The sequence below is a fragment of the Lepidochelys kempii genome, chromosome 1 (assembly GCF_965140285.1).
Source record: "Lepidochelys kempii isolate rLepKem1 chromosome 1, rLepKem1.hap1, whole genome shotgun sequence".
Lineage (NCBI taxonomy): Eukaryota > Metazoa > Chordata > Testudines > Cheloniidae > Lepidochelys > Lepidochelys kempii.
This window is the reverse complement of record NC_136380.1, coordinates 298712573-298739634: the sequence shown is the minus strand read 5'-3', so window position 1 is coordinate 298739634 and position 27062 is coordinate 298712573. Positions and strand designations below refer to the sequence as shown.

Below are 27062 nucleotides of genomic sequence, written 5' to 3'. Positions count from 1 at the left end.
AAATCTTTCTTTGTTTTTCTTGTAATTCTTTGGGAACTGAAAAATCCAGAGGAAATGCTAGGTTGATAGCTGGTACAATCATTTAAAAATACGTTTTCAGAAAAGGAGATCATACTATCTCCTTAAGCAGACATAGACCTGCTGTGTGGAGATATCAACCACTCATTAGCAAGGCTTCAAAATCACCTCAGTCCAAAGTGAATTTCCAGAGCCTAAGAATTCTGTCAGTAATACTCTGCTCTATTACAGCTGAAAGTTAGTGCTCGACAGTCATGTGGAAAAATATTGTTCTGAAAATCGTACACCCCCTCAACCCTCTCTGTCTTTAGATTTGTTTTAGAACAAGATTCTGTGATTATTCGCAGAATTGGTATGTTCATCTGACTGAATAGAGTTTTAGACTGTCTTTCCACAATGTGAACAATGTCATTTTTACAAATTCTACAAATTGAGTTGTTTGAAGCTGAGATCTTTTCATGCTCAGTTTTTGGATACCTTCCTATGCAGGTTGATCCAAACAGCATCGCCGCCCGAGATGGCCGGATCCGAGAAGGAGACCGCATTTTGCAAGTATGTGTCTATAAACTTTTTTTTCCTGAGCTCCTTCCTGAATAACGGTACAGTGCCATCCTCTCTGTGGATTGTTGATGAGAGATGATAATTCTGTTGGTTGTTCTGATGCATGGAAAAAAATATGTCTGTCTCTTTCTTAAGACAATAGCTGGGATTTAGAGTGCGGGTATGGAAAAAAAGGAGAATGACAAACTTGCTCTGCCTGATGGCTCCATATCCTATGTCTTTTTTGCCATATTTATGAGAAATCTCATTTTTCTCTTGTTCATCGCAATGTCATTTTCTAAATAGGGCTGCTGCAATCATAAATATGGGTGAGAGTCTTGCTGATTATTCTTTGATAGTATACATTTGTGTAAAACTTAGAGCGGTGGTCCCCAAACTTTTTACTAAGGAGGTAGACAGGGGTAAGGGGCCGAGGCTGGGACCACAGTTGGGATATAAAGGGATGGGGTCGGGAGTGGAGCCTCGGTAGGCAGCCAGAATGCTGGCAGCCGGGACCAGGAGCACAGTTGGGTTGCCCAGGCCCCAGCTGCACCCTCTCTCCCTCTCTTCCCACCCCCACCCCCCCCAGCCCCGAACATTCCTCTGCACCCTCTAAGGCAGTGTTTTTCGAAGTATGGGTTGCGGAATGTCAGGTCCTGGGTTGCATTGCTGATTCAAATTATAACGATCGTTGCTGTGTAGCAGCTCTAAAGGGCTGCGCAGCAGGCACCTGGAGAGGAGAGAGGTAGGGGGTGGGCGGTAACTGGGGAGGGGAGCAAGTTGGGGCTCGCAGGGCTGCTGTGGCTCTCTCTCCCAGCCCCAGACCTCGCTGCTGCCAGCAGGGAGAGGGGGACCCTTCATCCAGAGCTCTGTGCAGAGGGAGAGAGAGGCCCTTCCCCTGGAGCTCCGTGCTGCCTGCCGGAATGGGGAGAGAGGGGCCCCTTCTCCGTACTGCCTGCCGCCAGTGGGAGAGAGGGCCCCTTCCCTCGGAGCTCCATGCTGCCTGCCGGCAGGGAGAAACAGAGGCCCCTCCCCCAGAGCTAGCTGCTGCACTCCAAACTCCTCATCCCCGACCCACCCCAGAGCCCGCACCCCCAGCAAGAGCCCTCACCCCCCCCACATCCCAACCCTCTGCCCCAGCCCTGAGCCCCCTCCTGTACCCTGAACCCCTCATCCCCAGCTCCTCCCCGGAGCCCTCACTCCCAAGCAGAGCCCTCACCCCACCCTCTGCCCTACCCTGGGCTACCTCCCACACTCCTTACCATAGGCTTACTAAGGCTAGTGTCTCATGTTAGTTATGTAAAGTGGGTTAAGCTGGAATGTATTTCAATATTATGATTTTATGAAAACTCTAATCAAAAGATATAATTATGTTGGGTCACATGAATCAACAATTTTCTTCAACTGGGTCATGAGGAAAAAAGTTTGAAAACCACTGCCTTAGGGGGTGTACCCCACAGTTTGGGGACCTCTGATTTAGAGTACTATTGAGCATGGGTAAGAAGCTTTTGAGATTGTGATTCTAAAGGCCATTTCTTAATGTTCTGGAGGGGGACTTACCTGATGTTGTCTATTCTTTTCTCTCTCCACCACTTATAACTGAACTTTTCTGATTTCGCTGATGATCCACCATTCAGCGAACTGCTCTTTTTATTCTTCGTTTCTGATGGTGCCGGGGTTTCTACATGGCACCACAGTCCAGACTACAGGGATGTAAATTATAGAGCCTTCTAATGTGTCATGCTTTTGCTCCCCCAATAAACCCCACTGGTGCAAACTAAAAGGTAGGGTCATATTAACAGAGTTTATGAACTAGGTACCTTGTAGTTCTCACCAAGAGAGTCTAGAAGGGGCATTAGAGCACAACATATTAGAGCTCTTTGCAATTCCAACCTCTGCAGCTCTCAGATTGGTCTGCCCCTCCAGGTTTGAGCTGCGTTTCTCAAATAAAGCACAGTGCCTGTCAGCAGGGCTCATTATCAGTTAGGGTGGCCAGATGTCCTGATTTTATAGGGACAGTCCCGATTTTGGGGACTTTTTGTTATATAGGCACTTATTATCCTCCACCCCCCGTCCTGATTTTTTACACTTGCTATCTGGTCACCCTGCTATCAGATACCTTCAACAACAACAGCAGGAATAAAAAAAATTGCTCTGAAGCCTAAGGAGTGGTTAGTGTCAGTTCTCTCTACATACTTATCCGGCAAGGCCTTCTCAGAAAATAATGATATTCACAAGAAGCACAATCGTTATTCTGTGCAAGTACGTCTTCAGTACCAGGCAGATTGGTTGAAATTATAGTAAAGAACAGAATTATCAGACACACAGGTGAACACAATTTGTTAGGGAAGATCAACATGGCTTTTGTAAAGGGAAACCATGCCTCATCAATCTAGCAGAATTCTTGGAGGGAGGTCAGCAAACATGGACAAGGGTGATCCAGTGAGTAAATAGTACTTTGACTTTCAGGGTACATCTACACAGCAAAGAAAAACCTGCGGCTGGCCCGTACCAGCCAATTCAGGCTTGCAGGTCTCAGGCTGCAAGACTGTTTCATTGCTGTGCAGACAACCAGGCTCTGGGATCCTCACACCTTGCAGGCACCTAGAGCCCCACCCCAAGCACAGCAATGAAACAGCCCTACAGCCCTAGCCCCATGAGCCTGAGTCGGCTGGCATGGGCCAGTTGGGAGTGTCTAGTTGTTGTAGAGACATACCCTCAGAAAGTCTTTGACGAAGTCCCTCACCAAAGGCTCTTAAGCAAAGTAAGCTATCATGGGATAAGAGGGAAGTTTCTCACATAGATCAATAACTATTAAAAGACAGGAAACAAATCATAGGAATTAATGGTCAGTTTTTAGAATGGAGAAAGGTAAATAGTGGTGTCCCCGAGGGATCTGTACTGGGCCTAGTGCTGTTCAACATATTCATAAATGATTTGGAAAAAGGGGTGAACAGTGAGGTTGCAAAATTTGCAGATGATACAGAATTACTCCAAAATTAAGTCCAAAGCAGACCGTGAAGAAATACAAAGGGATCTCACAGAACTGGATGACTGGGCAACAAAATGGCAGATGTTGATAAATGCAAAGTAATGAATATTGGAAAACATAATCCCAACTATATATAAAAAACAACAAGATCTAAATTAGCCGTTATCGCTCAAGAAAGTGATCTTGGAGTCATCATGGATAGTTCTCTGAAAACATCTGCTCAATGTGTAGCAGCAGTCAAAAAAGCTAGCAGAATATTAGGAACCATTAGGAAAGGAATAGATAAGAAGACAGATAATATCATAATGCCACTATATAAATCCATGGTATGCCCACATTTTGAATACGGCATGCAGCTCTAGTTGCCCCATCTCAAAAAAGATATATTAGAATTGGAAAAAGTACAGAGAAGGGCAACAAAAATTATTATTGGTATGGAAGAGCTTCTGTATGAGTAGAGATTTAAAAGACTGGGACTTTTCATCTTGGAAAAGAGATGACTAAGGGGGAGCTATTACAGAGGTCTATAAAATCATTAAGGTGTGGAGAAAGTGAAAAGGGAAACGTTATTTATTCCTTCACATAATACAAGACCAAGGGTTTATCCAATTAAATTAATGGACAGCAAGTTTAAAACAACAAAAGGAAGTACTTCTTCACACAATGCACAGTCAACTCATGGAACTCATTGCCAGGGGATGTTGTGAAGGCCAAATATATAACTGGGTTCAAAAAAGAATTAGGTAAATTCAAGGCAGATAAATCCATCAGTGGCTACCAGCCAAGATTATCAGGGATTAAACCCCATACTCTGGGTTTCCCTAGCCTCTGACTGCCAGAAGCTGGGAGTGGATGACAGGGGATAGCTCACTCAATGATTGCCTGTTCTGTTCATTCCCTCTGAAGCACCTGGCATTGGTAACTGTCAGAGACAAGATAGTGAGCTGGATGGACCATTGGTCTGACCCAATATGGCCATTCTTATGTTCTCCATGTTAAGGAACTAAACTGGGGGTTCTTCTGCAAATAATACAGGAAAAAGGCAGTCATGCTGCTGTAGAAAATCTCTGTCTGAACAAGAGAGGGGCATTAAAGGGATACTCTCAGGTTAAATTTGGCCCCAGATTTAGCCTTTGTAAAAATATGCTTTTTTAGAATTACTCAGACCAACATGTTCTCATTATTATTATTATTATTATTTTTATGATCCAGTGGAAACAAATATTCCCTCTGGAGGGTTTGCAACTCAGTATTGCTAATACATGAAAACCTGAAAGTAAAATAGATTAGTAACTAAGGGTATGTCTACACTACGAAATTAGGTCGAATTTATAGAAGTCGGTTTTGTAGAAAGCGTTTTTATACAGTCGATTGTGTGTGTCCCCACACAAATGCTCTAAGTGCATGTAGTCGGCGGAGTGTGTCCACAGTACCGAGGCAACTGTCGACTTCCGGAGCGTTGCACTGTGGGTGGCTATCCCACAGTTCCCGCAGTCTCCGCCGCCCATTTGAATTCTGGGTAGAAATCCTAGTGCCTGATGGGGCTAAAACATTGTCACAGGTGGTTCTGGGTACATATCGTCAGGCCCCCGTTCCCTCCCTCCCTCCGTGAAAGCAAGGGCAGACAATCGTTTTGCGCCTCTTTTCTTGAGTTACCTGTGCAGATGCCATACCACGGCAAGCATGGAGCCCACTCAGCTAATCATCACCGTATGTCTCCTGGGTGCTGGCAGACGTGGTAATGCATTGCTACACAGCAGAAGTTTATTGCCTTTTGGCAGCAGACAGTGCAGTATGACTGGTAGCTGTCGTCGACATAGTCCTGGGTGCTCTTTCAACTGGGTGCCTGGGCAAACATGGGAGTGACTCAGCCAGGTCATTTCCCTTGTTTCGTCTCATGATGATTGAGTCCTACCGGCAGTGCACTGTCTTTTAATCTGCAGCTAGCAGAAGACGATAGCCAGTAGTCATACTGCACCGCCTTCTGCCGAGCACCCAGGAGATGACGATGGCTAGCAGTTGTACTGCACAGTTTGCTGCCAGCAGGATGTATAAAGATAGATGAAGTGGCTCAAAACAAGAAATAGACCAGATCTGTTTTGTATTCATTTTCTCCTCCCTCCCTTCCTCTGTGAAATCAACGGCCTGCTAAACCCAGTTTTGAGTTCTATCCTTGAGGTTTTGAGTTCTATCCTTGAGGGGGTCATTCAGTTTCTCACAAAGCCACCCCCTTTGTTGATTTTAATTCCCTGTAAGCCAACCCTGTAAACCATGTCGTCAGTCGCCCCCTCCCGCCATCAGGGCAACGGCAGACAATTGTTCCGCGCCTTTTTTCTGTGCAGATGCCATACCACGGCAAGCATGTACCCTGCTCAGATCACTTTGACAATTAGGAGCACATTAAACACCACACGCATTATCCAGCAGTATATGCAGCACCAGAACCTGGCAAAGCAATACCGGGCAAGTAGGCGACGTCAGCACGGTGATGAGAGTGATGAGGACATGGACACAGACTTCTCTCAAAGCAGCGGCCCTGGCAATGTGGGCATCATGGTGCTAATGGGGCAGGCTCATGCGATGGAACGGCGATTCTGGGGCCAGGAAACAAGCACAGACTGGTGGGACTGCATAGTGTTGCGAGTCTGGGACGATTCCCAGTGGCTGCGAAACTTTCTCATGCGTAAGGGCACTTTCATGGAACTTTGCAACTTGCTTTCCCCTGCCCTGAGGTGCAAGAATACCAAGATGAGAGCAGCCCTCACAGTTGAGAAGCGAGTGGAAATAGCCCTGTGGAAGCTTGCAACGCCAGACAGCTACCGGTCAGTCGGGAATCAATTTGGAGTGGGCAAATCTACTGTGGGGGCTGCTGTGATACAAGTAGCCAACACAATCAAAGATCTGCTGATACCAAGGGTAGTGACCCTGGGAAATGTGCAGGTCATAGTGGATGGCTTTACTGCAATGGGATTCCCTAACTGTGGTGGGGCCATAGACGGAACCCATATCCCTGTCTTGGCACCGGAGCACCAAGCCGGCGAGTACATAAACCTCAAGGGGTACTTTTCAATAGTGCTGCAAGCACTGGTGGATCACAAGGGACATTTCACCAACATCACAACAACGTGGGATGGCTGGGAAAGGTACATGGTGCTCGCATCTTTAGGAACTCTGGTCTGTTTCAAAAGCTGCAGGAAAGGACTTTATTCCCAGACCAGAAAATAACCATTGGGGATGTTGAAATGCCTATAGTTATCCTTGGGGACCCAGCCTATCCCTTAATGCCATGGCTCATGAAGCCATACACAGGCAGCCTGGACAGTAGTCAGGAGCTGTTCAACTACAGGCTGAGCAAGTGCAGAATGGTGGTAGAATGTGCATTTGGACGTTTAAAAGCACGCTGGCGCAGTTTACTGACTTGGTTAGACCTCAGCAAAACCAATATTCCCACTGTTATTACTGCTTGCTGTGCGCTCCACAATATCTGTGAGAGTAAGGGGGAGACGTTTATGGCGGGGTGGGAGGTTGAGGCAAATCGCCTGGCTACTGGTTACGCGCAGCCAGACACCAGGGTGGTTAGAAGAGCACAGGAGGGTGCGGTGCACATCAAAGAAGCTTTGAAAACCAGTTTCATGACTGGCCAGGCTACGGTGTGAAAGTTCTGTTTGTTTCTCCTTGATGAAACCCCCCGCCCCTTGGTTCACTCTACTTCCCTGTAAGCTAACCACCCTCCCCTCCTCCCTTTGATCACTGCTTGCAGAGGCGATAAAGTCATTGTTGCTTCACATTCATGTATTCTTTATTAATTCATCACACAAATAGGGGGATAACTACCAAGGTAGCCCAGGAGGGGTGGTGGAGGAGAGAAGCACCAGGAGGGGTGGTGGATAAGGGAAAGACAAGGCCACACAGCACTTTAAAAGTTTAAAACTTATTGAATGCTGGCCTTCTGTTGCTTGGGCAATCCTCTGGAGTGGAGTGGCTGGGTGGCCGGAGGTCCCCCCACCGCGTTCTTGGGTGTCTAGGTGAGGAGGCTATGGAACTTGGGGAGGAGGGCGGTTGGTTACACAGGGGCTGTAGCGGCGGTCTGTGCTCCTGCTGCCTTTCCTGCAGCTCAGCCATATGCTGAAGCATATTAGTTTGGTCCTCCAGCAGCCTCAGCTTTGAATTCTGCCTCCTCTCATCACGCTACCGCCACCTTTCAGCTTCAGACCTCTCTTCAGCCCGCCACTTACTCTCTTCAGCCCGCCACCTCTTCTCCCGGTCATTTTGTGCTTTCCTGCACTCTGACATTGTCTGCCTCCACGCATTCGTCTATGCTCTGTCAGTGTGGGAGGACAGCATGAGCTCAGAGAACATTTCATCGTGAGTGCGTTTTTTCCGTCTTCTAATCTTTGTTAGCCTCTGGGAAGGAGAAGATCCTGTGATCCTTGAAATACATGCAACTGGTGGAAAAAAAAAGGGATAGTGGTATTTAAAAAGACACATTTTATAGAACAATGGGTACGCTCTTTCATGGTAAACCTTGCTGTTAACATTACATACATAGCACATACGCTTTCATTCCAAGGTCGCATTTTGCCTCCCCGCAGCGCATGGCTAGGCCCTCCACCCTCCCACCTCCCCGTGGCTAACAGCGGGGAACATTTCTGTTCAGCCACAGGCAAACAGCCCAGCGGGAACGGGCACCTCTGAATGTCCCCTTAAGAAAAGCACCCTATTTCAACCAGGTGACCATGAATGATATCACTCTCCTGAGGATAACACAGAGAGATAAAGAACGGATGTTGTTTGAATGCCAGCAAACATACACTGCAATGCTTTGTTCTTACAATGATACGTGCCACTGGCCTGGAGTGGTAAAGTGTCCTACCATGGTGGATGGAATAAGGCTGCCCTCCCCAGAAACCTTTTGCAAAGGCTTTGGGAGTATATCCAGGAGAGCCACGAATGCCAGGGCAAATTAATCATTAAACATGCTTGCTTTTAAACCATGTATAGTATTTTAACAGGTACACTCACCAGAGGTCCCTTCTCCGCCTGGCGGGTCTGGGAAGCAGCCTTGGGTGGGTTTGGGAGGTACTGGCTCCAGGTCCAGGGTGAGAAACCATTCCTGGCTGTCGGGAAAACCAGTTTCTCCACTTGCTTGCTGTGAGCTATCTACAACCTCATCATCATCATCTTCCTCGTCCCCAAAACCTTCTTCTGTGTTGCCTCCATCTCCATTGAAGGAGTCAAACAACACAGCTGGGGTAGTGGTGGCTGAACCACCTAAAATGCATGCAGCTCATCATAGAAGCAGCATGTTTTGGGCTCTGACCTGGAGCAGCCGTTTGCCTCTCTGGTTTTCTGGTAGGCTTGCCTCAGCTCCTTAAGTTTCATGCTGCACTGCTTCACGTCCCTGTTATGGCCTCTGTCCTTCATGCCCTGGGAGATTTTGACAAATGTTTTGGCATTTCGAAAACTGGAACGTAGTTCTGATAGCACGGATTCCTCTCCCCATACAGCGATCAGATCTCGTACCTCCCATTCAGTCCATGCTGGAGCTCTTTTGCGATTCTGGGACTCCATCATGGTCTCCTCTGCTGATGAGCTCTGCATGGTCACCTGCAGCTTGCCACTCTGGCCAAACAGGACATTAAAATTCAAAAGTTCGCGGGCCTTTTCCTGTCTACCTGGCCAGTGCATCTGAGTTGAGAGTGCTGTCCAGAGCGGTCACAATGGAGCACTCTGGGATAGCTCCCAGAGGCCAATACCATCTAATTGCATCCACAGTACCCCAAATTCAACCCAGCAAGGCCGATTTCAGTGCTAATCCCCTTGTCAGGGGTGCAGTAAGGAAATCTATTTTAAAAGCCCTTTAAGTTGAAAAAAAAGGGCTTCGTCGTGTGGACGGGTGCAGGGTTAAATCGATTTAATGCTGCTAAATTCTACCTCAAATCCTAGTGTAGACCAGGGCTAAGTATAACAGAAAGAAAAGGAGGACTTGTGGCACTTTAGGGACTAACAAATTTATTTGAGCATAAGCTTTCATGAGCTACAGCTCACTTCATCGTTATTTATGGGTATGGAAGCTCTGTAGCTCACGAAAGCTTATGCTCAAATAAATTTGTTAGTCTCTAAGGTGCCACAAGTACTCCTTTTCTTTTTGCGGATACAGACTAACATGGCGGCTACTCTGAAACCTGTAAGTATAACAGGTAACTGTGTCTGGATGTATTTGTACCTGTGTACTATCAAAAGGTATCTTGTATCTCTTGTTTAAATAGATTCTGCTCAATCTTTTTTGCCCAAATAACATTTTACAGATGTTGTGAAGAGTATTGCCAATCCCAAGTGTTTAAAAATCATGAGTCATTCACCCCAGAATCATGAGATTAGCCTTAAAATCAAGAAATTTTAAAAATAATACATTTTGGTTGATTTTTATTTGCCTTCTGGGTTTTGAGCCTTTGGGCTCACGTTTTCAAGCTTTCTTCTGTGACCAGAAGGGGGGAAATTGATGCTAGTTGTTAATGAAAGCTGACATTCTCACCTAACTCCAGGAGTTGAGGCATTAAGAAATACTCCAAATATCATGGGACTTGCAATAAAATCATGAGAGATGGAAGCACTGTGTGAGGACCACAGAGGATTTATGCAAAGGTCTCCCCTTCCCTCTCAAGCAAGTGGCAAAGAGTTTGGGGAAGGAGCAGAGCCTCAGCTTTGGGCCCCCACCAAGCTAAACATTTTAGCTGAGCTGGCCCAACATGGCAGGGTAGTAAGAGCACTCTGTAGCCCAACAGCTGGCCTACAAGTGTTTTGTTAGACAAACTGAAGGTTTAGGTACATAATATTTGATGGGCAAACGAACAACATTCCCTGTGTGTTTGAAGACATCCATTCTAGAGAAGACTGAGAAAGGACATAACAATTTTCAAGTACATAAAAGTTTGTTACAAGGAGGAGGGAGAAAAATTGTTCTCCTTAACCTCTGAGGATAGGACAAGAAGTAGTGGGCTTAAATTGCAGCAAGGGAGGTTTAGGTTGGACATTAGGAAAAACTTCCTAACTGTCAGAGTGGTTAAGCACTGGTACAAATTGCCTAGGGAGGTTGTGGAATCTCCATCATTGGCGATTTTTAAGATCAGGTTAGACAAACACCTGTCAAGGATGGTCTAGATCAGTGGTTCTCAAAACCTGTCCACCGCTTGTTCAGGGAAAGCCCCTGGCGGGCCGGACCGGTTTGTTTACCTGCCACGTCCACAGGTTCAGCCGATCACAGCTCCCACTGGCCGCGGTTCGCCGCTCCAGGCCAATGGGGGCTGCAGGAAGGGCAGCCAGCATGTCCCTTGTCTCGTGCCACTTCCTGCAGCCCCCATTGGCCTGCAGTGGCGAACTATGGCCAGTGGAAGCCATGATTGGCCGAACCTGCAGATGCGGCAGATAAACAAACCGGTCAGGACCGCAAGGGGCTTTTCCTGAACAAGCGGTGGACCGGCTTTGAGAACCACAGGTCTAGATAATATTTAGTCCTGCCATGAGTGCAAGGCACTGGAGTAGATGACCTCTCGAGGTCCCTTCCAGTCCTATGATTCTGTGATTCACAAGTGGGTACTTAAGGGGAGAACTGACTGATTTGTGTGTGTTTGGGATGAGAAGAAATGTTAGCCAAAGTGGTATTCAAAAAGGAATGTGTTTCACTTTCTTTTAAACAAGCAGACATTACACAATAGCTAGTTTGGACTACTTTACGAAATTGTGGTGTAACCTCACCTTTTTATTTAAGACCTACTGTTTGATCTCAGAACTGCTGGCTGGGACAGTTAATAACAGGTGTGTTGGGAGACAGACTAAACTCCAACCTTGGGGAAGGCAAAGTCAGGAGTAGGTAATGACTTGCTTACAAGTTTTCAGCACTGAAAGGAGCTGGTTTCGTCCTGGGACTAAAGATTTTGAATCTGAGAGTGTCCCTTTAATGAGAGTCTTACAGGCTAGAATGAAATCTATCTCCTCCCAGCTCAATCAAAGGGCAAATTATGGCTATGTATTTAGGTCAGGAAAGAGGATAGTTTAACTGTAAAAAGAGGAAAATAGCTAGAATGACAGTCGATTTCAGTTTGGATTTACAGAGAGGAAGTTTTAGAGAAATCACGGATCGCTACTACCAAAATCAGAAGTTCAGAATTCCTCTTGTTATGCTGGTGTTTTTCAGTTCCCTCCCTTCATTTCCAGGAAACTTCCCTTGTACTTTGACCTCTTTTTACTAATGCCCCTAGTGGTAATTGCTGGTAATGGCAAGTTGCTTCTTCTCAAACAGCTCTTTAACTGCCAATCATTAATTTAGGCACATGAGTCTTCTGAATGTTGCAAAATCAATCTGATTCCATCCCTCCAGTCTTTCCATTTCCTGAGGAAACATCTTTGCTGAAAACCAAAGCTATATTTCTTACCCCACTATTGGCTTTGGGAATCAAACTAATCTCCAGAACACAATAAGATCTACAAGCTGGCTGTCTAAAAGTGGCCTTTATTTCAAAAAGGAAATAAGTAGTTACATTTTGATGTTAGGGCTCATATAGGAGCTCTTATTTTATTTTCTGTGTGGTCCAGAATGTAAAAAAATTTCATTGTGCTAGAACTGCCCACAAAAAATGTTTGTATCCAACTGCAAAAGGACAACAGTTCTTTAGTTTGGTGAGATTACGAAGAGATATGATTAGGAATTGAAAAGCAAATGAACTAGCTTCTACATCTGTCTACAATCAGTCCTCTAAGAACAAAGAAAACATACATTGGGGAATTTCCCTTTTTTCTTTTCTAAATAAAAACTGTACATTTGAAGTGAATTGTTGATTTTTCAACAAGGCAAAAACTCTGTGGACTCCCATCTTTAAGGCATTTTAATGTATTTTAAGTAGATGATAGTTTCATTTCCATGCCACTTTCTTTTCTTTTTAACATTTCTGGGTGAATTATAGTGCCAGGCACAGTATAGGCAGACAGCTAATAGATATTAGTTTGAGACCATCAAACTCAATTCACTTGTGAGTGAAGACTCCAGAGGTGAGAGAAGACTGTAGGTAATTCTATTGCATTTTTGTAGACTAATAGCATCACTTGAATGTCAGTGCTGATATACAACCAGAAGTTTGATCATTAAGATTAACATCAGGTGAGTTATGTGGGGTTTTCTTTCATAGCCGAAGGCACACTGACCCTCCATCCACTCTTATGGATGAGATAACTCAGAGAAATGGAAGATGACAATATCATTACACAGGGAGTTCATTCAGGTCTGGAGAACGCAGTGTTGGGGGTGCTTGGGTTTATCTTTTTCACAGTACTATAGCAGCTTTCCTCATGTTTTCCAAGATAATTCAAATACTAACATACTACATACAGCAACTCCTGTCTCCTTTATGGTCTTCTTAAATAGCTGAGAATAGTCTGTTTACCTCACACAGCACGCACTGTAAAATAAAGGGAATAGACTACAAGGAAGGTTCCACAGATCTTGGTTAGTCCTTGTTTGATTTCATCTGTGGACATCAAACTTTGCATAATGTTATGCCACATAGGCAACTAATTGGTGATCAAATGAGGTTTATTGGAGTCACTTTTATCTTTGCTATGATAGTGCAGCCTGCAGCTACTACAGGTTCTAGCATGTAATGATCTGTCTTGAGCCACTCAGCTCAAGATACATGCTGAGACCGTGTGGGCCAAATCCTCAGCTGGTATAAACTGACATTGGTATCACAGAGCTATGCCAATTTACGATAGCTGAGGGATCTGGTATATGCCTGTATCTGTATATTGATGGGGGCAGCTGTGTACAAGGAAGTGGGTATCATTTCTCTTGCAGTCCACACTTAGCTCCCTCCACATCTCTCCATGGAGGTATCTCAAAGATTTTGGTGATAACCAAGCAAACAGTTGGTGTATATCTGTGGTTTTATTTACTCTCACCTAAAACTGGTTTTTCAAAGCAATGTGTTCAGGCTGTGCACATGCAGATTTGCTTTTTACTTTTCCACCAGGAAGTTCCTACTACTAGCTTTGAAACTGAACCCCTGCAAAAGGAGATGGATTAACCAGGCTGGATATGGGAAAACCTTTTTATTCCACAAAATTATTAAAATCCTTTGCCCTCCAGCCTGTCCCCATTACTTTGCAGATGGATTAAATATTTTTGACAATGCAGTTTGGCACAGTGAGGAAAATCCACTTCTTGTGCTGTGAAACAAACAAAGGAAGTGTGGTATTTTTAGGGAAAAAATGCTTTGCATTTGAAACTTGATTTTTCTTAAGCAGTGTTTTTAGGTAGTGTTGAATGGGCCTGTAAAATCTATACATTAAGGTATAGTTATTAGTATGATTGATTGTTTTTAACATAAAGGCAGAATTGCAGAGAGAAGTTGAAGAGAAAACAGGTTTTTACAGATGATTCATTTTTATTTTGATTATCCAAATGGGGATGGTTTGTGTGGTTCTGGCCAACAAGTCGCACACACAGATATAAAATGATTAAATGAAATAGCAATCAGCAGTGGCCTATAGGTATTGCCTGGTGAGAGAGAATACTGTAGCCCTCTAATTGGCTCTCTACAAGCATACAGTATGACTGATTTCAGCTGTAGTATTACCAGTCTTGCTTCCACCAGCACTATTATCTCAGAGTGACACTTCCATTACTCTGAACGGAGAAAGATGAACGTCACCTGTCAGGGGCTGGTTAATTGTGTTGCTAGATGTATGTTGCTAGGGCGCAGGTTGGACATTTATGAACATAACTGCTTCCTCTGATGTCCGCCATCCTTCAACGATCAATACAGCTCTTACAGTAAACACATAATTGAGTGAAGGCACTTACCACTGAGGAGCTGAAGATGAGCCCATTGTGTGAGTTTCATTGTCCATACATTTCCCACAAATGAGCTGATATTTGCCCTTTATTGTGTGTTGCTTTGTGGAAATGGAAACTAATGTGCCACTTTCATTTGTTTTCTAGATAAATGGCCAAGATGTCCAGAATCGGGAGGAGGCGGTGGCATTGCTTTCCAGTGATGAATGCAAGAAAATTGTGTTGCTGGTTGCAAGACCAGAGATGCAGGTTAGAATAAATAGATGTATTGAGCCAGGAGCTTGGGTTATAGTGTACAGTCAATGTCATCCATAAGAAATGAACACTGAAAAACAGGATTGCAGAGGTTCATGAAAAAAAATGGGAAAAATATAATTAAAGATCTTTGCCAATCTGTAGCCTCAGGAAAAAAATAACATTATATTACTAGGAGTTTGTTTACCATTGTACTAGCTAAAAGATTCTTTGCAAGTAAATAAAATATATATATATATAAGTACAGTTGATTATCTAGTACTAATGTGATACTTAACTAAATGTGAAGTGGAACTTCAAAAAGACATGTTTATTGGTTGATGATTCTTACTGATTTCTCGGACTAAATTCACACTCTTCCATGGTTTTCACCTGCTTGTGGCAGAATTGAAGTGGACTCTGGGTCAGGATTATTTTTTTAAGCAATGTTTCAGTAAACTCTCCAGTTAGATCTTGATAATGGGCATTTCATTACAATGCCATTCAGCAAACCTACTCCTACCTAACCATTTTCAAGGGAAACTGGTCATATGAGATTTTTCATCAAGTACAAATTATTTAATAGGAAATAGATATTTTGCCACACAGTTTTAAACTATACTTCTGGCTTTTAAACAAAACTGATGCCTTGCAAAGAAAATTTTTACATCTTTGCAGTGGGAGATGTCAGGCTAATCATCCAGGTAAAGGAGAGGGGGGGAAAGGATTATTTCTGCTTCCTTTTATATCCCATCACAAAGCAGAAAAGGACATTACATTGTCACTCTTCTCTCCATCTGTCAGCAGTCCAAGCAAAGTTGGTTATGTTACCATTTGTCTCTCATATTATTGATCTGATATTTTCAGACATGGTGACTACATATTCTCTACACATTAAATTGAATAAATGTAATTCAGTGTCACCCGGAATCCCAGCGTGAATCTGGAAGTTACTCAAGATCACATTTCAGCATATATTTCCTTTATGTCCTTAGCCATTCTAAACAGCTCCTAAAAAACTGGCTATATACTAAGGCAGAGTAAAACTATTCACCTCAGATTTAAATAGCTAGGTCAGGGATCAGCAACCTTTGGCACGCAGCCTGTCAGGGCAATCCACTGGCGGGCCAGGGCAGTTTGTTTACCAGCAGCCATCCACAGGTTCGGCCGATCGCAGCTCCCACTGGCCGCGGTTTGCCATTCCAGGCCAATGGGGGCTGTGGGAAGCGGTGGCCAGCACATTCCGCAGCCCCTATTGGCCTGGAACATCTAACCGTGGCCAGTGGGAGCTGCGATTGGCCGAACCTGCGGACGCTGCAGGTAAACAAACTCTCCTGGCCCGCCAGCAGATTTCCCTGATGGGTCGTGTGCCCAAGGTTGCCAATCCCTGAGCTAGGTTATATCCCTTCTTGGTCCAGAGACCCTTCAGAAGCTTTTAAAAGATTTGTGTGAGGATTCTATCTAATTTTTTTTTTTTAATTTCATTTCAGTGGGGCTCTCGCAGGCACAGGATCCACCTGCCAGTCCCAGTTGTAGAAACCCAACAAAAGACCTGATCCCGCCTTCCTCAGAACTTGTCTTCATAGAAATGTTATACTAGTACAAGCCAAGATGTGAGTTTAAACTGATCTAGTTATACTGATATAACTCCTCATGTGGACACTCTAATTCCAATATATGAGGGCCAGTTTTCAGTTTAGCTTATGTCACATTGGAAGGGGTTTAAGCAAATTTGAAAATAGCCATTCTTCTTCCCGAATAAGAGTGTCCACAAGGGGGGTTTATACTGGTATAATGTATCGGTTTAACTATACCAGTATAATTATAATTATACTGGTATAACTGGAATGGTTTCATGTGTAGACAAGCTCTCACTAAGGCAAACACTCACTGGAGAAAAAAGGGCGGGATCAAGTCCTAATCTTTTAGAAAGAACTCTGTAATGCTAGTATTTCAAGGACTGACTGCTCGGCACATCCAATAACTAACAAGACAAGCTTCTCTGACTAGTCAATATTGATTATTACTCAGTTAATATTAAAAACTGATCATACAAGAAACACACACAAATAACCATGTGAAACAAATGTCTGTGTGCACACATGTACATGCATGAGTGCACATGTGCACTGGGGAGTATATTTATGTTTTTAAGAACCGTAAGAATTGCCATATTGGATCAGACCAGTCCAGTGCTCCATGTACTGCAGTATCCTGTCCGCAACGGTGGCCAGCACCAGATGTTTGCAAGGAAGGTTTAAAAATCCTCTGAAGGGCAATTGCAGAATGATCTGCCCATAGGGGAAATTTCTTCCTAATCCCAGGTAGTTAGTGGTTTGCTTGTGCTGTGAAACTTGGGAGTTTATATTCTTTATAAGGTCAAACGGCTGATTATACATAACAGATAAAAGCATTTGAAAAACCATGAATGAAACTTCAACATTGATGTTCTAAGTAGATACCATAATATAGTAAAAAGTGCCACAGAATCTCCATCAACATTTTATACCTGTCTAATGTTTGCCTGGTTTGTGGAGGGATTTTTTGTTTGCTTGCTTGTTGTTTTAACCAATTAGTATCTATGGGCCAAAGGTCCATTGGCTTCAGTAGAGTTGTCCCTGCTTACAACACAAAAGAACTTAGTTCCATGTTGCATTGTTGCACACAATTACACTGTTTCTAGCTTCTGTGATGTCCATAACATTTTACAGGTAATTGGATTTTTTCTCATACTCTAGATTAGTTGTATTAATATTTAAATTTCTGCCCTTCCCCAGCTCATTCACCTTCCTTCTCTGTTGCCTGTTTCTGCCCCTAAAACACTGCCATTGGCAGGCATGCAACACTACTTCATTCCCCTTCTAGTGATAGTATTTTTCCTTTTTTTACCCCAGCATGCAATCTGGAAAGGGAACAGAAACACAAATGGAGACTTACTGTTAACACACACATGCACATAATACTGTGTATGTGTGTACAGCCACATCTCATTAACTTGACTGAAGTAATGACCTCCATTTTCCTCTTTTTATAATACCCTCTTCAATGACTATGAAAATAATGTTTCAATTTAAAAAAAAAGTCAGTCAAAGAACAAAAAAGTTTAGTCATTGTATCAGTCAGTGCTCCCACCCCCTTTCGATGGTCTCTGTGTATATAATGTCTTCTGCAGTTTCCACAGTATGCATCCGATGAAGTGAGCTGTAGCTCACGAAAGCTTATGCTCTAATAAATTGGTTAGTCTCTAAGGTGCCACAAGTACTCCTTTTCTTTTTGCGAATACAGACTAACACGGCTGTTACTCTGACACCCCCTTTTTGTTTGTTATTTCGTTCACGTGGAAGAGCAATAAGAGACATACGATAGAAACCCAGAGTGAGGGTGCTGTTGAGGTTCAGGCACTGGGACACAACCCTGCGGTCGAAGTTGTTAAAGGAAAGAGCCCGATTATCTCATGGTCCTATTCGTATCATTGCGGTTCTTTTAACATTGGGGCTCTTGGAGGTAATGAACAGGACAGCTCCAGGATTATGTGGTATGCCTTTCATACATTTTGAAAGGAAATAATGCTCTGTGCGGTGCAATCTCCTTCATTAGGAGAGAAAATCAGTCATACTGTTTCAAGAAAGGATAAAAGTCCTAAGAGCCCCCGTTTTGTTTTGGGTTTTGTTTTGTTTTTAATCATCTTTTTCTTCTTTTTGAAGAGGTGAACTATAGGAGCCTGGTATTCTGAAGAGAATCATTATGATAAAAAGAACTAGTCAGGCGTTGCCATTTGGCTTTACCCTATTTTAGCATGCATCCCTGCTAACATAATGCAACGTATTAATGTATTCCTTTGCAGCTGGAGGAGGGGTGGCTTGATGATGAAAGGAATGAATTCTTAGAGGAGTTAAACTTGGAAATGTTGGAAGAACAGCATAACGAAGTAATGCAGTACACAGCCAATGAGGTGGAGCAGGTAGGACTGACACTAAATGAATCATTGGAAATTTTGCTAGGTGTATTTTTCTATTAAGAGAGAATGAAATGCTAAGTCAAAAAATTGAATCAAAGGCTTTTGTCATGAGGATGCGCTGAACTGCAATACATTCTCAATAAGAAAACATTTTAGAAATAAATGTGTTGGCCGTAAATGAGAGGGTAAAATTTTAGCAGAATGTGAGAGGAGTAAAGCACCGGTTCTGCATTTTCTGTGAGCTCTCAGCACAATATTACAAGCCCTTTTACATACAAGGTCTTGTGTATTGTCACTTTTATTTATGAATTATATCAGAGTCACCTGTCAAGGCCATAGCAAGGACAGGGCCCCATTGTGATAAAGACAATACAGACATATTGTACAAGATATGGTACTTATATTGCTATGTAAATTGCTACCTTATAGAGTGTACTTTTACTATATAGTACTATGTATATTACAAGATGACAGTCTAGAAGTACCTACCTGGAGAACAAATATTTGATTATGGACTCTTCAATCTAGGAAGCAAAAGTATAACACAATCCAGTGGCTGGAAGTTGAAGCTAGACAAATTCAGACTGGAAATAATTTTTTAATAGTGAGAGTAATTAAACATTGGAACAATATACCAAGGATCATGGTGGGTTTTCCATCACTGGACATCTTGGAATCAATATTGGATGTTTTTCCAAAATATGTGCTCTAGTTCAAACAGGAATTATTTTGAGGAAGCTCTGTGGCTAGTGTGATGCAGAATGTCAGACTAGATGTTTACAGAACAGACCTATTTTAAGAATCCCCTCTAGTTTGTCATTGAAGTAGAACCCTTCATTTTCCTTTTTTTTTTCCCCTGAAAAATTCCCAGGTTTCGAAAAATCCAATATTTGGATTTTCCAGTTTCCACCCAGATTTTTTCTTGCTTAAAATTGCAATCCCAGCTCTCCTCTTGCAGACGCCCAGCTGGACAGCACAGCATGCCTGCCTAGGGAAGGGAAACTGTGCTTGGTTGATGCTGCGGCTGCACAGTGGAGGAACAAAATGGGCAGGGAGCCTGCTGAGCCCACCAACTGCTGCAGCGACAGGCACCAGGGAGCAGGAGGCTGCACCTGGGAGAACAGGCCCCTCCTGTCCTTCCTCCCCCCCCCAAACCTTACCTGCCGATGAGTGCCAAGCACTCGGTCCTATCCCATCCCTGTGCTACTGAAACCCCTTACATCAAGCTATCTGCACAAGTCATCTACAATAAACTCTTTATTTTAAAAAACTTGAATTTTTTGTATTGGGGATTAGAGATAATGGTTTCATAAATAGTAAACTCTTACTTTTCTACTTTTCTCATGCCCCCCAGTATTAACCCTCATATTTACCCAGAGAACTGCAAAGTTAATTGTTCACACTAATTTTCACCTGTTTTTAAATTTTTGATAAACTCCTGGGATATTTAAAAAAAATAAAAAGTGGAAATGGACCTTACCTTTTAGTCATCCCACCAATTCCAGTCAAGGCTGGGGTATCTCATCTTTAGCCATCAGGGGCAACTCTTCACACCACTGTCAGTCTCGCTTTCATCTTCGTAGGGTGACCGGGTAGTTCACTCTCCTGATTTGGAGCAGCAGCACCTACTATCCCCTGGATCTCTCTTATCTGATTGCTTTCAAACTTAAATAAGCACTCTGGGTTTTATGTTCCAAATGTATCGTGAGTTGTAAAATCAGAGTGGGAACCATGCCTGCATTCCAGCATGATTAGCCATTCTTGCAAGAATGAATCTTATCCAAGCTGAAACATAGAACCTTTAGAAGTTCACTTATTGATGGATTGTACACACTACTAGGTTGGGATTGTAATCATCTGCAGTTATTTTTGCATAAATGCAGCATACAGAGCGTTTTGGCCTTTCAAACAGAAGTAATTGGGAAGAAGACTGACCCTGAACATTCTAAAAAAACAGAATCTTGAATTTTCAATAGATGATGGGTGGAATTTTCAAAAACATCTAAGGGATTTAGCAGCCTAAGTTCTATTTTCAAAAGTGACTTAGACGCTAAGAACCGGAGTCCCAGTGGTACTGTGTAAATATGTTATGTCAGATACTGCATTAAGTATCTATATTATTTTCATTCTTCACAATGGAGAAAATGTTGGTATTTAAATTTTGCCAAATGTCAGTATTTTCAGTTTCTCTTGCTCAGAAAAGCTCTTACCTTAATAACCTTTGGATTCAATTTAGCTAGCAGGGGTAAAGAGATTGTTTCTTAATTTGAACTAGTTTATTCACAGTTGAGAAGTGAATTGGAAGTTGAAAAAGGGGACAAGTTTGTCTTCCTTTTCCAATCAATGAATAAAAGCCAGGTAGGAGAGGATGAGATCTACTAATTCAAAAACTTAGAGGCATGGGGCCTGATTTTCAAAAGTATGTAGCCACCTAATGAAGAAGATAGGTGTCTAGTGGGATTTTCAAAACTGCTTAAGCAGGTTAGACACCTGTTTCCCATTGATTTCAACTTCCATTGATTTCCATAGGAGCTAGGTGCCTTTTGAAAATCCCAGTAGGCACTTATCTGCATGTTTAAGCACCTAAAGACCTTTGAAAATCTGGTCTTTAGTCCCACTGGATTTAGGCTTCTAAGTGTCTAAGTCACTTGCAAAAATGGAGCCTAAACCACTTAGCCACTTTAGAAAATTTTACCAAGTCTTAAAAAGTCTTCTGTCACAGTAATGCATCAGATGAGTAAAGAAAGAAGTATTAAATGAACATTATAAACAAGGAATACATGATGGTGCAGTAAAAACAATATATTGGCATGCATTTGGAATGATAACATTGCTTACATCTCAAAGAAGTGTCAACAAAGTCTTAATAGAGCAGTGCAGCCTGCCAGCATGTAATCTGTGTGCATTTCTCATGTCTTACAGTAAAAACAATTTTAGAAGTGCTTCAGTGTGATTTCAAATGTTATCGGTACTATTTTTCCTGTCCCTTCTTCCTGTAAAGCCAGGATTCCTTAGTTGCTATTAGTGTAACTGTAAAGACCTCTGGCAGAAAGAAAAACATAGTTTTAAATTTTAGAAATCTCTAAATTTACATTGAAACACTTCTCTGTTCATAATAATATTGCAATTTTAAGTTCCAGCACTCTGGGACCTTCCAAGAGATCCTGACCATGAAGAGTCATGAAATAGTAGACTTAAATTTGTCAGCTCTCCAGGACTGAATATCTTCTGTCCTACCCCTCAAACCAATTAAATTCTGGTGGGAGGATTCCACAATTAGTGTGGGTGGTGGGCAAGAAAGAAGGAAATATTTTTTAATGCAGATGAACCAGTTGGCAGACTGCAGATGAGGCTGTCACATGATGATGCATGTATTTCACCATCACATATATGGTGTTTGAGCATCTGTATATTTGTGTGTTAAATATACAATGCCAGTATGAAGGATAACTGTTTCTTTAAGTCTTCACTGCTAGTGAGAAAGAACGACTAAAATTACTATGGATAGAGATGTCATCTCCTCAGAGACTTTGACAACCCTGTTGTGAATACTGCTTTCTATTGATCATGGGTTTCATTCTGAACTGAATATACTCTACCACACTTTACATTTATTTATCTATCTATTTGTTTATTTCTATTTTTTATTGGGCCACCAGTTTCCACCATTTTTTACTAACAACTGAACAAAAGAGACTAGTTGAGGGGTTCATGATCCTGAAGCAGAAATGATGCAGTGTGTGTAGGGTGCATTTAATTATTTTTCATATCTTCCACTATCTATCAAGGTAGAAGAAAAACAGCAATTATTGTGAGAGCGACCTCTTCCATTCTGCTTCCTCTCATTGGTGCACTGTACCTCTTTCTCACTTTACTATTACTAACCATTATGTTTAATTGTGTAATTACACCTCCAAAAGGAGAAAACACATTTGGCTGGTGCTGGGTGCACTTAGGCATACAGTGAGCATGCTATATAGATTGCACTTTGGATGATAGCGGTATAAGAGAAATAGCATACCCAGTTAGAAAATGAAAAAAGCCTGCACCTCTTCAGCGTTGAGGTATCTAATGCTCTTTGCATTAAAGCACACAATAAATAGGTTAGGTACAATGAGCAGGGCACGAATTCAAAAGCAACTGCAAAAAGGCTTGACGTTATGTCCATGGCAGGCACTCAGTGTTGTTCTACTCTTAACGGTGAAAGGCTATGGGTTAGTATTGTGGAAAGTAGGTTTTAACTAGGAAACAAAAAGCCTTCCAAAGGATAGGTTAGGGGAAAGTCTGCTCAAGTTACCTGAACAAGTCCTAGAGTTCAGCTATCAGTCTTCCATTGACATAATGCTGAAAGCAGGTGATGGGAGAGGTAGAAGGGGCTAGCAAGAACGGGCTAACCACTGTGTTGTCTTCAGCTGTGCCAGGGCAGTGTGCACAAAGATCGCTGGTATCCCAGCCCCAGTGTCCTCCTGCAAATAGGCCTCCTACTGCCATGCTACATTGCACTGCTCACGGCTTAGGTGGTCTGCCTCATGTACTTTTTGATGTTATGTAGGCATTGCTGCTTGCTCCAGGTTTGAGAAGAATTCAGCTCCAATAGTTGTGGCCATAATCCAGAGCCAAAAGCTGCACTCCACCTGGTGCTCATTTTCTTTCAGCACCACACAGTGTTGGCTTTGCTGGGAAGAGGGATATTTATTTCCTGACTCTGGGCAACGTTTCAGTGACCCAGGTGTGCTGTATTTCATCCACTTGTTTGCTCGCTCCTGGAGGAGCTTAGTGTGTTCTGTGCAGCCTACAGCATGATGCTCAGGAATATGTAAAAGCCATAAGCATGTAGGAATTTTCCTCAGCAATGATTTTCTGACAGAAAATGATGGAGTTTGCTGAGAAATTTTGATTTGCCATCAGGAAAAGTGAAATGACAGCTCTCCAGCTGCTCGCTGGGAAGGCTTTTATCAATTTCCAACCGCAGGGAGAACGTGAAATGCAAGAGCCTTCCAGATAAAAGTCAGCAAGCTGAAAAGTGGAAATCCCTTTCTGTGGAAAAATTCATGTTTTTGGCTTTTCATGCTGAATCAGGCTGAATTTTTTTTCCAAAATGTTAAATCTTTCATGAAAAGGGATCTCCATTTTCCAGCCAGCTGTAGTAGAAATTTTCATTCATTCTTATAGATTAAATTAGCTGTTTAAGAAGGACAAGACTGAAAAATATTTTAATTTAATATGGTCTGTATTTTCTATTAATTTTGGTTCACTTATTTTCTTAGCCAAAAAAGCATGAGGAGGAGGACGGCACAACGGACACTGCAACCTCGTCATCCAATAACCATGAGAAGGACAGTGGAGTGGGGCCTACAGATGAGAGTCTACGTAATGATGAGAGCTCAGAGCAGGAGAATGCACCCGATGAGCAGAACAAAACGACCCTGCAGAGCACCCGGGAGCTGGGGCAGAGCCAGGATACGTTAGGAAGCATTGAACTCCAGTGCAATGAAAGCTTTGTGTCTGGGGAATACATTGAATCTGATTTCATTGGAAACCAAGATGAGGAGTGTGAAAGGTTTCGGCAGCTGCTGGAGCTTAAGTGCAAGATTAGAAACCATGGAGAGTATGATCTGTATTACTCGAGCAGTACGATACAGTGTAACCGAAGGGAGCAAGATGGGGTGGAGCATGAGCTACAGTTACTCAATGAGGAACTGAGAAATATTGAGCTTGAGTGTCAGACTATAATGCAGGCTCATAGGCTTCAAAAAGTGAAGGATCAGTATGGAGACATTTGGGCATTACATGATGGAGGATTCAGGAATTATAACACCAGCATAGATGTACAAAGAGGTAAACTGGATGACATCATAGAGCACCCAGAGAAATCTGACAAAGACAGCTCCAGTGCTTACAACACAGCAGAAAGCTGCAGGAGCACTCCACTGACTGTGGAGCAGTCCCCTGATAGCTCGCTCCAGAGAATGATCAGCATCACCAACAGGAAAAACCTGAGAAGCACAATTGTAGCTAATCAGTTGTGTACTGGACAGAGTGGGAGGGAGGTAACCCCATCCAAAACCAAAACCACTGAGCAAAACAGCACTGTTGAAGAGAAGGAAACCATTGCAGAAAGTAGTAAATTCACAGAGCAGGAGAAGCAAAGTACTGAGCACATTCCTTACCTGTCTCCGTATCATAGCTCTTCATACAGGTATGGGAATATACCTGCTCATGCAAAGCATTATCAAAGCTATATGCAGCTGATCCAACAGAAATCTGCAGTGGAGTATGCCCAAAGTCAGCTCAGTCTAGTGAGCATGTGCAAAGATTCACAGAAGTGTTCAGAGCCCAAAATGGAATGGAAAGTGAAAATAAGGAGTGATGGAACAAGGTATATTACTAAGAGACCAGTGCGAGACAGAATCCTGAAGGAACGTGCCTTAAAGATTAAAGAGGAGCGCAGTGGGATGACGACAGATGATGATACAATGAGCGAAATGAAGATGGGTCGTTACTGGAGCAAAGAGGAGCGGAAGCAGCATTTGGTGCGAGCCAAGGAGCAGAGGCGGCGGCGAGAGTTCATGATGCGGAGCAGGTTAGAGTGTCTTAAGGAAAGTCCACAGAGCGGCAGCGAGGGCAAAAAAGAAATTAACATTCTTGAACTTAGTCACAAAAAGATGATGAAAAAAAGAAACAAGAAAATCTTGGACAGCTGGATGACAATCCAAGAACTGATGACACACGGTGCTAAGTCTCCAGATGGGACAAGAGTGCACAATGCCTTTTTATCAGTTACTACTGTATGAACACGTCTATTTCAAAGAGTATACTACCAGTTTAGGTAGAGTACGATTGCCTCGTTCAAGGTGGCATTTTTATATATTTTGTGACTGTTTATAGTTTGACCTTTTTTGTAAGCAAAATTACTTGATAATTTTTCAGTTGTTTTTCACATAATGGTACCTTCTTTAGCTGGCAATCTTTCTTTACTCTGCAATATATTCATAATATTCATTTCTATAAAAAAGGAAAAAGAAAATAAAAAAGTGAAGGAGACAATTAATTTCTTATCCTAATGTATGTATTGTAAGTTAAGATCTGGATTTATTTCTCTAGTTTTCTTTTTTCTACTTTAGTAACAATACAATACCAAAACAAAATGCTTTATATGGTATCCTTACTTACTGGCATAACAAGCAGTTAAACTTTTACATCTTATATTGCATCTGTTAATAAGTCATGTGCTACATCTTGTTGTACAGCTAAGAATGACCTTTTTCCAACAACCCATTGTACAGTACATTTAACCTGTAAATTGCAATTGTATTTGTCCAAGTAAAGTGTAAGTGGGCAATTCTCCCATGGTATGTAGTGGCATTGGTCATGTAGCTAGCTAATATGTGATAATTGTGAAGATCAAAGAGGAATAAATTATTGCTTATCTTTAAGAAAAATTATCAAGAGTTCTTTGATTTTAATTGTTCGCTTGATTACAGAATGAATTATTTCCACATACATGATTTTTGAAGGATATATGAAAATTTCAAGGACACAGGGCACAATTCATTATGATAGCTATAGATTAGACAAGTTTCCTTCTGTCTTTATTCCATTATAAATTATGTTAAATGGACCTGATCCTGCATTTCTTATTCATGCAGAAGTCAGAAGGGGAGTTTTACCTGAGTAAGAACACATAGGAGCAAGCCCATATTTTTGCTGTCTTCCCTGACCTGTTACTAGTAAAGGTTGAACATCTCTAGTCCAGCACTTTCTGGTCCGGCAACATTTGTGGTCTGGCATGATTTTATTTTATGCTTTATCTACTTGTTTCCTTGTGCCAAGACAGTAAAATTGTGTAACAACACTAACACTTTGTTATGAAGAGAGCCAGTAAGCCTTGGCTAGGTGGCATTGCAAGCGTTGTTCCGTTTATTCACCTCGGCAAGATAAAAATAAAAAGAAACCCACTCGCTACATATTGACCTCCCGTGGTTCGGCAAATTCTCTGGTTCGGCACCAGTCAGGTCCCGAGGGTGCCAGACTAGAGAGGTTCAACCTGTATTAATTTTAGTTACTTTTCAAGCACTGTCTGTGTTTGGTGCTTTACAAACAAATATGTCATGGCCAGTCCCCAAGAGAGCTTACAAGCTATACTCTACAGAAACCAAACATGGAAGACACAAATAGATCATAGCGCTATCTTGAGCCAGAGCTGACTTATGAATCTGGCAGAGGTTATTATTTTAAATATTTCACCGAAAACGGGTGGTATGAAATAAAAATGAGAATTATTTGCTGCTCTATGTTGTGCCTCCAAAGGACCAGCAAACCAAAACTGAGGATATCAGCTGAAAAGGGGGCTTCCCAATGTAACTGCATGTCAGTGAGGAAATAAATGAAAGATGTTTATTAAAATAGGGACTGATGGGTGACCTGTAAAGAGGTGTTTTAAATTGGGCTGTGCTCTTTGTTTATTCTTTATG

General features: G+C 42.5%; 1 protein-coding gene across 3 annotated transcripts in view; it reads left to right on the top strand.

Moving 5' to 3' along the window:
• The window catches only part of PDZRN4 (PDZ domain containing ring finger 4), a 386181-nt gene extending 360057 nt beyond the window's left edge, over nt 1–26124 (top strand). For all 3 annotated transcript variants that reach the window (XM_073328040.2, XM_073328042.2, XM_073328041.2), the window contains 4 exons: nt 508–570; nt 14544–14645; nt 18475–18591; nt 23856–26124. In XM_073328040.2, the coding sequence (XP_073184141.1) occupies nt 508–570; nt 14544–14645; nt 18475–18591; nt 23856–25382 (1809 nt within the window). In that variant the 3' untranslated portion in view covers nt 25383–26124. The remainder of the gene's footprint in view (nt 1–507; nt 571–14543; nt 14646–18474; nt 18592–23855) is intronic.
• The last annotated feature ends 938 nt before the right edge of the window (nt 26125–27062 follow it).